General features: G+C 45.9%; 2 protein-coding genes across 3 annotated transcripts; one reads left to right on the plus strand and one right to left on the minus strand.

The window, feature by feature from the left end:
- Positions 1–1,085: 1,085 nt before the first annotated feature.
- On the minus strand, positions 1,086–8,299 carry ap4m1 (adaptor related protein complex 4 subunit mu 1). The gene is made up of 16 exons (XM_008401809.3): positions 7,981–8,299; positions 7,069–7,151; positions 6,846–6,931; positions 6,680–6,786; positions 6,517–6,613; positions 5,962–6,072; positions 5,616–5,693; positions 5,476–5,538; positions 5,148–5,214; positions 5,011–5,064; positions 4,824–4,930; positions 4,657–4,748; positions 4,218–4,262; positions 2,518–2,568; positions 2,179–2,296; positions 1,086–1,930 (listed from the first exon to the last, which is right to left on the minus strand). Exons 2-16 carry the CDS (start codon positions 7,127–7,129, stop codon positions 1,739–1,741), a joined length of 1,329 nt encoding a protein of 442 aa, XP_008400031.2. The 5' UTR covers positions 7,130–7,151; positions 7,981–8,299; the 3' UTR covers positions 1,086–1,738.
- On the plus strand, positions 7,655–11,338 carry rbmx2 (RNA binding motif protein X-linked 2). 2 transcript variants are annotated; one of them, XM_081615227.1, is made up of 7 exons: positions 7,655–7,988; positions 8,462–8,561; positions 9,220–9,335; positions 10,128–10,179; positions 10,250–10,379; positions 10,457–10,640; positions 10,728–11,338. In XM_081615227.1, the coding sequence occupies exons 2-7, from the start codon at positions 8,557–8,559 to the stop codon at positions 11,150–11,152; spliced, it is 912 nt and encodes a 303-aa protein (XP_081471353.1). In that variant the 5' UTR covers positions 7,655–7,988; positions 8,462–8,556; the 3' UTR covers positions 11,153–11,338. The 2 variants fall into 2 exon arrangements, with proteins under 2 accessions (XP_081471353.1, XP_081471352.1); XM_081615226.1 differs by lacking the exons at positions 7,655–7,988; positions 8,462–8,561 and adding an exon at positions 9,065–9,090.
- Positions 11,339–12,571: the final 1,233 nt, after the last annotated feature.

Genomic DNA, 12,571 nt, shown 5'->3' on the forward strand with positions numbered 1-12,571 from the left:
CGAAGTTCATCAGGCTGTAAAACTTTTCTACAGCTGAAGAAGATAGGATGACTCAGCAGGAAGGTGTTTTGTTTTAAGTTTATGCTAATATTTAATAAGAAGCCATAGAAACTGAAACTAAAATTCTTAACATGAAAACAAAACTGAAAACTTCCTGGTTCTGGGTCAGAACTGATTCAAGCTCCTCCAGAACCTCGATCCTGGTCTAGATTCTGGTTCCGAGTCCTGACCTTCTGGTGAGTCTGGGTCCAGATCCTGGCTTTGAGTTCTGACCAGAACCTCCCGGGCTACTATTGGTGCCGACGTGTTCTAGCCGGTCCCAGCAGAACCCGGCTCCGTCCTGCGGTCTATTGAGTGGAACGAGATGTTAATCAGCAGAACATGTTCACTCAGCTGCAGGAGCTCCGGTCGGCTCTGCACGCGGCCCAGAGGCTGAGGAAGAGGAGGGAGAAGAGGAAGAGGCTGGGCTCACAGCTGGAAGTCTTCATGGAAAAACATCTGGAAGCTTTCAACATCTGGGAGGAAGTGAAACTGATCAAAATAATATTTATGTTATTGTTCCAGTTATGGATCTGAATCACCTCAGAGTTCTGTTAACAGAGCAGGTAAGGAGATTAGGGTCCCTCCAGAGGTCAGAGGTCACCCTGTATGGATGCTTCTATGATCCTCTAAGGAAGGACATTAACTCAGTGGTAGGATCGCCAACTACAAACCTAGCTATGCTAATCCTAAAGCACTAATTATAAATATTTGTTCTGCTAATGCTAAGTAGCTATACCAACACAGTAATTAGCAGAAGCTAATGCTAAAGCACGAAATTCAGTCATATTGATGTGCCCCATGTGTCAGTGACATGAGTTATACCATGTTTAAGTGTCACAGTTGTTGCTAACGCTGTTGCTAGTTTAGCCTAACTGACCGCGGTAGGGATTCGGTCAGAAAGCACCAGGCCTTCAGCAGATTTTAAACTGTTAACTGTGGAGTGATGAATTGGAGCTGCTGTATCCACAGACTTCAAAATAAGAGCATGACTATTACGTCTAACTTTTTGAAGATTTTTAACAGTCAAAAACTAAAACTTCAACCCAGATGTCAAACTTTATTCAAATGAAATCTTAAAAAACATCCAAGGAAATAAGTGTTTCAGAATTTATCCATAGACTAAAATTAGCTTTGCTATTAGCTGATTAGCATAAGTGCAAATCAGAGTAACTTATTCAAATCACAGAACTCGAAGAAGAACTTTTCTTCAGATAACTATCACCTCAGGGCGGGTCAGAGGAGTTCTGGACTGGTTCTGGTTCTGTCCTGAACAGGAACAGAGCAGCAACATGTTATGGAGGCGCTGTTCAGAACCGGGCCTGTCAGAACTGTTTCCATCAGGAAGTCCAGAGCCGACCCAGTTACCGCTGTCTCTGCAGCCTCCTCTGCTTCCTGTCGCTGTTCTGGATCAGAACCGCGGGCCTTCCTGTGGGACCCCAGAGGAAGGGACGAGCCCAGCGAGTCGGGCCGGGCCGCAGCCGGGTTTAACCTTCAGCACCGCACTGCTCCGGGTCGGCTGGTGAATCATTATCAGCAGGAAGTTTTGAAGCAGAAGTGGAACGGGTCAGTGAGCGTGATCAGGCTGAATCAGCACAGAACTTCCTCCTGGTTCTAGACTCAAGAGTTCTGCTTTAAAAGGTCCAACAGAACTGAATTTCCAGAGATTCAGACCAGGTCCAGCCGGTTCAGAACCGGGTCAGATCCGGATGATGTAGGAGTCGGAGTGCGTGACGTATCGGACCCAGCGCTGAGATGGGCCGGGATGGATGGGAGACAGGCGCAGGAAGCGGATCTGTAATCCGGTTCCGGTCCACTTAGGCAGCTCGAAGCTGAGTCCGACCGGACCAACCTCAAGCATGGAGGCGGAGCTCAGACCCGGAACGTCCAGCTGGGGACAGAGGACACGACAGAATCAGCGGTTCTGTTACTGACACCATGCGCTGTCAGCCCAGAACCAGACTTGTCCAGAACCAGATTCAGAACCCATCTACTCTGATGATGATTGAAAATATGGAGCAGATCATTCCAGAAATGGGTCAAAAACTGGACATATTATTGCATCTACAGGTTCTGGCGAACTGGTTGTGGACCAGCAGGTTCTGGTACCAGAAGGTAGAGAGAATAGAACCGGGTCACCTTGAACAGGGCGGACAGCTGGGTTCCTCCACAGAACCGCGGGATTTTCCAGAACACGGTTCTGTTCTGCAGCTGCAGCTCCGCGCTTTGATCAGGACTGCTGAGCTCCTGGGACAGACTGGGGAGAAACACAGAGGTCACAAGGGTCATAGGTCACCATGGGGTCAGCATCCATCCACGGCCAAGACAGGTTCTGGTTCTTCCATTGGATCAGTACCAGAACCATCCATCAGGAACGGATGCCGGCTCCTTATTTCCATCCGACTTTACAAACCAAATTGGGTCGGAAGCCAAACACCAGAACCACAGTCAAATCAGAGCTTCCATGGCAACGCTCACCTCACAGAACCTCTAGGAACCGGGATGGAGGCGGTGAGGTTGATGGCGGTGCTACAAAGAGAAGAAGGTGATGTCGTCATCATCATCATCATTGTGCTCCATCTTCCTGTTACAGTGACTTCTACTTTCTGTTACAGTAACTTACTATAGTGTCTGTAGTTTGCAGTTGTGAATCCATTCATTTGTTCCTGTGTAATCTAAGGTAGATAATCTGTTGGATTAGATGGACAGTTTATCTTCCACCATGAAGGAACCTGAACTGAAATGTTTTCACAAATCCTGACCTTCAATTCAATTCAAATTAAAAAAATACTTTATTATTAATATTAATACTTTCCCAAAGGGAAATTAAACTAAATAATTTAAATTAATTACATTTATGAAAGTTATTCACACTATATTATTTTTTTCACATAATTACAAGATATTCTCACTTAGATCCAGGTTCATACTTTGACTAGGCCATTCTAACCCATGAATGGATGTAGATGTGACCTGTTAGGTAAATTGTATTGTCATCAAATGTTGTTATACATCTCTAATGTTCTTACTGTACTTAATGTTATGTACTCTTATTTGTTTAGTCATATCTTTTAAGAAATGTTCCTGTATTGTTAATCACTCTGATTTCCTTCCTCAGAGGGCCTCTCTGAAGAAGAGCAGTGACAGCAGCTCTTTACAGAACGCCCTGCTTTTTGACCTGTTAGATAGCTGTAAAACCATCGCCGTGAAGACGTACAACTTGCTCTGTTTGACCCTGGGTCAGGAACTGGATTATCTAGTGCAAGATAAGATTGTGTTGTTAGTTAGTGACAATCATTGGCGCTGTAACTGTGTGATGAAGTGTCTTTCCCCCTCCCTTTAGAGTTACAGCGCTCTCTGTGATTAGGGATCCTAAAAAGAGAGGGGCAGGCAAATGTGCTTTCAGAGCGGTAGGAGATTGTTACTGAAAGCACATCTCAGTCTGTTCTCCTCGCGAGTATTCAGAATCTAACTTTCTCTTGTCTTTCCTGTGTTATTTAATCTGTGTTAATAGGTGTCAACTCTGACAGATCCGTCCTGCTGGATGGTAGAACCGGTTACTTTTGAGTCAGTTTTGACCGGGTTCTTGTTGTATATTAATCTTTGATTCTTCTGTTATTTTATAGTTTATGCAGCTGGTGTCTGTTTGTGAACCAGAGGCAGGAGATGATCTGAGCCTGAATTAGTGAGCAAAACTCAAAACAAAAAAGCAGCACTGCTGTCCAGCTGAGCTGCGGGTCAGAACCAAATCAGAATTGGATCAGAACCGGGTCACTGAGCTCCATCAGCAGAGCCAGGATCAGAACCAGGCCCGCTCAGGTATAACCAAACGGTTCAGAACCAGGAGAACCAGAAGTTGCTGTTCCTCATACAGGAACCCAGCTGTGGTCTCCTAGCAACCCGCCAGGTGAGCTGCAGCCACTCTGCCCTGATTTGCATGTTGAACCAGAGCAGTGGCTGCAGGGTGTGGCAGCAAGCCGGCCTGGTTCTGGTCAGTGATGATGGGGTCAGTGGCCTGGGTACTGCCGATCCATCCAGAACCAACAGAACCCAGATCAATTTCCTCCTGAACAAACAAACCATTTCCAGCTGCGCTCAGGGAGCAGAGTGACGCAGAGCAGCAGGTGTGCTTCACCTGAGCCGCTGGCCCCGCCCCCTCAGGAAGCAGGGAGACTGACCTCTTGGGCGGAAGGTCGCAACGCAGCTTCAGGTACATCAGCAGCCTGAGGAAGACAACAACAGCTTCATTAGAGCAGCCAATCAGAGAGCAGCTTCATCTGCAGGGACCTGAGCCCCCTGGTGGCAGTTCACCGTTACCATGGAGACGCCCTGGTAGGAACAGCCAGTTGTAAACAAGCTGAGCAGCTTTAATATTCTGGAAATGCTTCATCAAGAACTCAGGAAGTGACATCACCATAGGTATAGAATGGGAATAAGGTCAAAGGTCAGATGGATAATAATAAAATATTTGTTTAGTAAAATGAGGAAAAGCATAAACATGGAGGATATAGAGGTGATGGTGATGCTGCCCCCTGCTGGTGAAGACTAACAGTTCTCCAGTCTGATGGAGACTAGAACCGGAACCAGAATCAGAACCCCTGAGGGGGCGGGGCTTACCGTCCTGCTGAGTCCCTCTCCACACTGGGGAAGAGGCGGAACGGTGGCGCTGACGGCAGCTCGTCACTCAGCCGGTACTGCATCACTGTGTGCTGGAGGAGGAAGAGTAGGAGTCAGTGAGGTCATCACAGGATGAAGAGCTCAGTTATGTTGGGGTCAGAGGTCACCTCTCCCTGGCTGGGACATAGTCTGAGGATCCGGTGGCTGTGGAACTCGTCCAGCTGGACCGACTGGTGGAAGCTGCACTCATCGACCCGGACAGCGGCGCCGTAACCTAGACGGGTCAGAACCTTTCAGTGGACAGAGCCTGCTACTGGACAGGTCATTGGTCAGAGGTCAGGGGATGGAGCTTACCTCGAAGCTGGGATTTTCCCACACTGAACTCCTCGTTCAGACCGATCCGCATCTCTGGGAGACAGAGGAACACCTGGTGTTACTGGGACCAGGTGTACCAGTAACACCTGGTTCTGGTTCTGGTTCTGAAGACTCACCAGAGCAGCTCGGCATGTAGCACTTGACTCGGACCTCTCCCTCAATGTCGGCCTTCATCAAAACCCCCTGTGGATCAGAACACAGACAGCTCAGCCTGCAGCTGACGGCTCGGGTCATGGGTCAACAGAACCAGCAAAACCGTTCAGGTTCTGATAGCTGGAGAGCAGAAGGTCCAGTTCATCTCTAGATAAGCCCAGAACGTCTCCACTGAGACTCTGAATGACACCACCAGGTTTGTTCTGTTTCTGAGTCTGAATCTCCAGAACCTCCCGACTGCGGTTCTGGTTCTGGATATTACTGGTGGTGGAGAACCTGGACTGAACTCACGTTGGAGCCGATCACCACCGACATCTTCTCGATCACATCCACAAAGATCTCGCTCTTCCCTCCCTAGAGAACAACAAAACCACGTCAGTGACCAGAACCAGCAGTCCGGTTCTGGTCAAACACAGCCAGAGTGTTGGTACCGGGTCTCTGCTGGACTGGATTGGTCTGGTGGCAGCAGAACTGGGAGCAACTTTATTCTGCTGGGTTTCCGCTCCAAACTGCAACAGAGAACAATCAGAACCATCAGAACCAGAACCACCAGAACCATCAGAACCAGCACCACAGGTTCAGATTCTACAGGTTCCAGGCTTCACCTGGAACCTGGACCAGAACAACAAGTTGGAGATGTTGGTCCAACTCAGCCCAGACTGCTGGACCTGAGGAGCAGAACCTCTGCTGATGTGGTTCTGATCAGGTTCTGATCAGGTTGTGACCAGGGCCCGGCTGCAAGGGACGTAATGACTCCCAGTAGGGGGCGATACGTACCAGCCCCACGTTGCTGAGGTCGAACAGGCTGAAGGGTTTGGAGGAGACGGCCTCTGATTGGATGAAGTTCTTCAGGACATCTGATGATGTCATCTGGACGTAGCCGTAGTCCTGGAGACATGGAGTCACAGCCTGAACGCTTTCACATGGAGCTAAATGATTATTCAGACTGACACAGCGATTCGTGTCTAGAGCAGGACGGATGGACAGACGGACACGGAACCTTCCTCGGGTCTCTGCTGCTTCAATATTTACTAGTTGTCATGTTTCTCATTAGTTTAAAAACAAAGTTGTTGCTTTTTTTCTGTCTACAAAAAGCGACACTGTCTGTCTACAGTAAAATAATTCTGATTATTCCAACACAGACAGATCAAGTTTTTTATCTTTTGTATTTTTTATATTTATTGACATTCTTCACACATTTTCAGTTAAATATGTTACTATGAGCAACAGTAACACAAATCGCTCTGTGCGTGTGGGCGGAGCTACGGCTCTGGCTCAGGGCATCTCTTCTGTTTGTCAGACCAACAGCACAGACTGTGGCCACAGACTCACCAGCACCTCGTCCAGCAGCTCGTAGATCAGGGCAAAGTTCATCTGAACAGCCTTCTCTGACAGGCTGCCGCAGTAATCCTTCACCAGACCGCTGAGCCTGGAGCAGAGGTCAGAGGTCACCACCGGCCGACGGGTCAGCAGCTGGGGGCGAACCAACACCAACCTGTTCAGGAACTCGATGATGCTGAATGGAGAGGAGTCAGCTGTCGTCGTGGCAACCCAGTAGAGACCGCCCTGCCTGATGTGGACGAAGTGGAGGTCTTTGTGGCTCTGCAGGAAAACAGAGGATCAGATGGAGGGATAGAGAGAGAGAGGGACAGCAGTGTTACCATGACGACGGGCGGCTGGTCTCCTGTCAGCGCTGTGACCTTCTCATAGAAAATGTCGATGACATCACTTCTTGCCTCTCCACGATCTGAGTCTCAGAGTCAAGTGTTGAACACAGAAAAAAGCTAAACTCTGATTGGCTGATGCTGGGCTGACCAGAACCAAATCCAGACCCAGAACCAGAACCATAACCAGGACCTGGAGCTAACCGGGTCAGAAGGATACAGTCCTTGTAGATGAGGTGGTCGCCCTTGGAGGACAGGATGAAGAGCTGAGAGATCATCATCGTCGTTGTTGTCTTGGTCCCTCTGAGACAAACAGAAGGTTACCACAGGCTGAGCTCAACAGCAGCCCCTGTCTGGCAGGAGGAGCCACAGAACCCACCCAAACCCGGCACAGCTGAGGCAGCATTCTGATTGGTCAGAAAAGAGCCCAGTTGTTTTTACTGGGAGCTCAGTTCTGGAGTCTGGTCAGATACGGACCGGATGATGACATAACAGCTTTATAACATTAAACGTCTAAAATGTTCTTAATTTAAAGCAACAATTATTCTTCCTCTTCTCCGCCTGTTTAAATCCCTCTGTTGGTTCATAAATCACTGAATGGATCAAAGATCTGCTGCTGCATCCAGAACCAGAACCAAACATGTAGAAGCAGCATTCAGTTTCTATGTACCACAGATCTGGAACAAACTTCCAGAACACTGAAAACCAGCCGAAACATCGAGTCCCTTCAATACCAGGCTGAAACCTACTTGGTTAGAGTTGATTTGGTGAGTAGCGGAGCATCATCATATGTGTCTGTTTTTCAACCTCTTGCCTGCTGTGTCATGTTTTTTGTGTGTGCTTGTTTTTTGTTTTATTTTCCTTCTAATCATGTAAAACTCTTTAAATTACCTTGTTGATTAAATATTTTATAATAATAAAATGACCTTGCCCCTTTTCCAGAATCTTTGGACCTTTGATCCCCGTCCCTAACGTCCTCTACCTTCTTTTATTTCTATTTTATTTACCTCTGCTCCTGTAACGTTTCACTTCCATCCCTCTCTGTTCCACCAAACAGAAACCTCTGCATTCAGAAACTGACAGGAAGCTTTAAATTGGCTCCAGCATTCGGGTTTAAATTAAATGTACTTACCACTGAAGGTAGGAGCTGGACCCGCTTCGGTTCGGTTCGGTTTATTTACATAAAAATCCTGAAAGTTTAAGTTCCCTCAGTTAACAGCAGAAGAGCTAATTTAGCAGCTAGGTTATTACATTTAGCTAAATTATACTAAAACTAAAGATATTTCATGACTCTAGCTCACATCAAACTGATCAACGTCGGAATAAACAATTTTTCTGAAATATTTAGAGGTCAAATTAGACATAAATGTAACGTTTACGAGCAGACCAGGCAGACTTTAAACCGGTTCAACAGCTAACAGCTAGCTTCACAGCGCCCCCTAAAGGAGGGGAGTAGAACGGATTTTTTTATCAGGTTTATTGAGAAGGAAAAATACTAAAATCTCCTTACTGTTTATTTAATTTAAGTTATTTAATTATTTCATCTTTTAAACTCTCAGATGATTTACAGTAGATGCGTTTTAATAACCAACTAGTATCAATCTGACCGTTAGGTGGCAGCAGAGGAGAGATTTGAAGCGGAAGTTGGTCATGTAAACAGAGTAAACCGTTTCCTCCTCACGCCGCTTCCTCCGAGCTGTATTAAACCATGAAGTAAGTGATTCTTCTCCTTCATTCAGGCTGCTTTTCTGCTGGTAGTGAACCGATGTCCTGAGGACCTATTCCTGCAGACTGTAGCGGACCTGCAGTCGCAGCTGGTCCGGGAAGCAGCCGCTCTTCCGCTCCTCCCCGGACCTCATTCACAATCTGATCAGTTTAAACTTACGTGTATCAATAACTGGCTGATAAGTCAGAACAAACCCAAACTAGAACATCCACAGAGACAGAAATATGGTGCTCTCTAAATCGGCTCACACAGTAACACCAAAACTTTATCATTTTAGATCTGGACCGTTTTCTTCCTGAGGATTTAAAAACGATTCAGCCTTATTTAGTCATGTGATTATTTGATGTGAAAGGTTCCCCTTGCTACCAGAAGTTTCATGCTGGAACTCGGAGGTTGGACTGGTTTAGACTTTGTGGACACCTGTTCTAGGATGTAACCTCCAGGAAGGGGGACTAGGGGTTGATGCCCAGTGTGAAGTCTGACCTAACTTCACACCGGAGGATGGATGAGACTAATGTAGAGCAGCTGCTTTATCTGTTATAAGGAGATACATATTTAAACCATGCATGGATTTATTAAACTTGATGTCCCAATTTGTCCAGTTTGGTTGTTGAGTCCGACTCGGTGGTTCTGTTGTATCTGCAGTCCGCTGACGAAGGTGAAGCTGATCAATGAGCTGAACGAGCGCGAGGCCGACCTGGGCATCAAGGAGGCCGTGTCCTGGCACAGCGAGTACAGGGACAGCGCCTGGATCTTCGTCGGTGAGGCCTTCACCTAACACATGTTACTACGGAGGCCTGAAGTGGCCAAAAATCTGCAGCTACTACAGACACGGCTCATCTAGAATAAGATGCTAACTGATATCTAAATAATTCAATGAACTCAGTTTTATTATTCTGTGAAACGTTGCATTCATATTCTATGACTTCATTTCTAAATATAGTGATTATTCATTCCTCTGGTTTTTAAAACTAACACATAATTGTGAGTTTATCCCAGATTTTCTGTGAAAATGATGAAAATCAGAGTTTAAGTGACTCTGTGTTTCTGCTGTTGCCTAAGCCTGACTTGATGTCTAGTTTTCATTCATGATCAAAGTCTTTAAAGAAGAAACATTAAAATGTTACATTTGTCTGCTTATTGTTTTTTCTCAAATTGGTTCTCTTTGTGGATTTTGAAGGGAACATTTAAAGAGGAAAAATATTGCAAAATTGTAAATATTTCTAAAGTAGCTCCACAAAATAATAAATTTTGATTAGCAAAAAAAACAAATCACTAAAACATTCATGAAACGCTAAAGAATTCACAATGACCGTTTAATTCTTTAATTTGTACAAAGATTCAAAAAGGAATGGTGAAAATCTTTATGGTAAGACATTAAAATGGAAATAATAATTAGTGCAGTTAGCTTTGACTGTTATAGTCCTGTGTATTTCCATCCAGGTCCAGACAGGAAGTGATGCAACAGGGTGTGAACACAGAAAAATGATGATCTACACTGTGTGTGATCAGCTGTGGGTGTGTGTATATGTGTGTGTGTTGTGGTCCTGCAGGTGGGTTTCCCTACGAGCTGACAGAGGGCGACCTCATCTGCGTCTTTTCCCAGTAAGTCCCGCTCGCTCTGACCTCCAGAGGTCGTCCTGTTAGCATGGCGCTAAAGCTACGTTCCGGTCAGGTACGGCGAGATCGTCAACATCAACCTGGTGAGAGACAAGAAGACGGGCAAGTCCAAAGGCTTCTGCTTCGTTTGCTATGAGGACCAGAGGAGTACCATCCTGGCTGTGGACAACTTCAACGGCATTAAGGTGAGCGTGCTGAGAGGCCCCGCCCCCTGCTGAGAGGCCCCACCCCCTGCTGGTATTGACATGCTTCTGGGCTCCAGATCAAAGGGCGGACCATCCGGGTGGACCATGTGAAGAACTACCGTCCTCCCAAAGACCACGAGGACATTGATGACATCACCAAGCGTCTCAGAGAAGACGGCTGCGCACCCACTGAACCTGCTGCTGCCGCCCCGTCTGAGGAAGACGAGCAGCAGGACGTCCCCGTGAAGAAAGCCAAGAAGGGTGAGGTCACTTCCTGCTGACAAGAAACTCCCGACCCAAAACCAGATGTCTCTTAATTTCTTCTTTTGCTGTTTTCATTTTCCTCAGATAAGAAAGAGAAGAAGAAAAAAAAGAAAGAGAAGAAGGAAAAGAAGAAGAAGAGCAGAGAGTCGTCTTCCTCGACCGATTCGTCTCCTCGTCCTCCTGCAGCCATACGGGTTAAAGAGGAGAAACAGGACGCTGCCTATGACAAGTACAACCACCATGGGGTGCCAGAAAGAGGGAGGGACAGAGAGGACACGGACAGAGAGATGGACAGAAGAGAGGACAGAGACGACAGGGATAGAAGGAGAGACGACAGAGAGACAGAAAGGAGGGCGAGAGATGTCAGGGACAGAGATACAGACAGAAGGAGAGACGATGGTAGAAGAGAGGACAGGAGAGAGGAAGACAGAGAAGACAGATGGAGGGACAGAGAGGACAGCCGAAGAAGAGACAGAGACACAAGGAGACGAGAGATGGAGCGTAGATGAAGACGATGGTTGCTGAAACCGGAGCAGAAGCTCGTTTAAGTTTCTTTTCAAAAGTGTTTCCTGTGATGTCACTTCCTGCTGCTGCTGTAGCTGCATGGCGTCCGGCCACCAGGGGGAGCTGGCCTGAAACCGCAGCAGGAAAAAAAAAAGACTTTTACAGATCTGTTTAATAAAAAATAAATAAATGCTGGGTGAAACTTTCATTTCTAAGAAACATTTTAAGTTAAATAGAAGAAAAAGCAGCTGGAAAATGCTGAGTCACTGGTTACGATGGTGATTCCCTGCTTTTCTGAGTCACTGATCCAGACCAGGTTCTGATCCGGGTTTATCCAGACAGAACCGAATGTTTCTGAGGTAAAAAATAGAAGCAAATAAAATCATTGGTTATTCACTCTTTTATTTGGTTACAGCATCTGAAAAAGGTGAATCTACCTCCAGACAGCAAACAGTAGAAATAATTTCTTCACACATTTTTTTGTAGGGTGTTTTAAACTGGCCAATCAGAAAAAAGTGTGGTCGCAGGCTTAAGGAAACGGGAAGTGTAATTTTGAATCAACAGGAAGTCAGTGTTTGACGTCACGCCAACCATGATGTCTATGACGCCAACTTAATTGTGTTTCAGTTGCAAGTGAAAAAGTTCTGATAAATCCTGATTATTGCACTAAGCATCCATGCTAACACTAATGCTAACACTGTTAGCATGTCTGAGGGTTCTTCAACATGCTTTCAAACCAAACCGGGGTGGTTCTGAGGTCAGACATGAACATTTAATGTCCATCTGGGATCAATTAAGACTTTTCTTTTTACCTGAATTAGCTCCCGTTAGAGAAAACATAGTAACAGATGAGTTTATGTGAATAAACCTAAAACATTTTGTTTTAATCATTAAAACGTCCCGTGCATGCTGGCTGTTTAGCTTTAAATCATAATCTGATTTACTGTTTGATTTATTTTCAGCTACAGCGGTCACAAGGTGGCAGTACCGACACAAAAACTGCTGAAAACTTTACAGATGAATGTTGTATCAGTATAATTTTCATCAAGTTGAGCCCAGCTCAAAACATTCAGCAGTTTTTAGGGTTTAACCTGTTATATGCCAGCTTAGACGCCTGATATCCGTTTTTATTTAAAAATAGAGAAAAATAAGTTATTTTCCATAAGGAGTGTTTGAAGGGATCCAGATGAGACTTGGACCTGACTGAATCCGATAATTCGATTTTATTTAGATTATCTCGGTGAAGACTGGACTCCAGACGGCTGTGGTCCCGGTCCGGACCAGCACACTGACCCAGAACCGGTTAGACCAAATCACAGACCAACTAAAAGACAGTGTTTATATTCAACATCTGAAGCTCATCTCCTCGTGAGTCAGAAATTTATTTGGAATCCAACAGCTAGCATGCTAACGATGCTAAGCTA

The sequence above is a fragment of the Poecilia reticulata genome, chromosome 14 (genome assembly GCF_904066995.2).
Source record: "Poecilia reticulata chromosome 14, P_reticulata-male-v2, whole genome shotgun sequence".
NCBI lineage: Eukaryota > Metazoa > Chordata > Actinopteri > Cyprinodontiformes > Poeciliidae > Poecilia > Poecilia reticulata.

Bases quoted from the DNA above. Each gene is read 5' to 3' on its own strand.
- ap4m1 (XM_008401809.3), bottom strand. From the start codon at position 7,129: ATGATGATCTCTCAGCTCTTCATCCTGTCCTCCAAGGGCGACCACCTC. The intron at 6,614-6,679 runs GTTGGTGTTGGT...CCTCTGCTCCAG, and splicing joins ATCATCGAGTTCCTGAACAG to GCTCAGCGGTCTGGTGAAGG. The intron at 2,569-4,217 runs GTCAGTCTCCCT...TTCTCTTTGTAG, and splicing joins TGCGACCTTCCGCCCAAGAG to CACCGCCATCAACCTCACCG.
- rbmx2 (XM_081615226.1), top strand. The intron at 10,180-10,249 runs GTAAGTCCCGCT...CGTTCCGGTCAG, and splicing joins CTCATCTGCGTCTTTTCCCA to GTACGGCGAGATCGTCAACA. The intron at 10,641-10,727 runs GTGAGGTCACTT...CATTTTCCTCAG, and splicing joins CGTGAAGAAAGCCAAGAAGG to ATAAGAAAGAGAAGAAGAAA.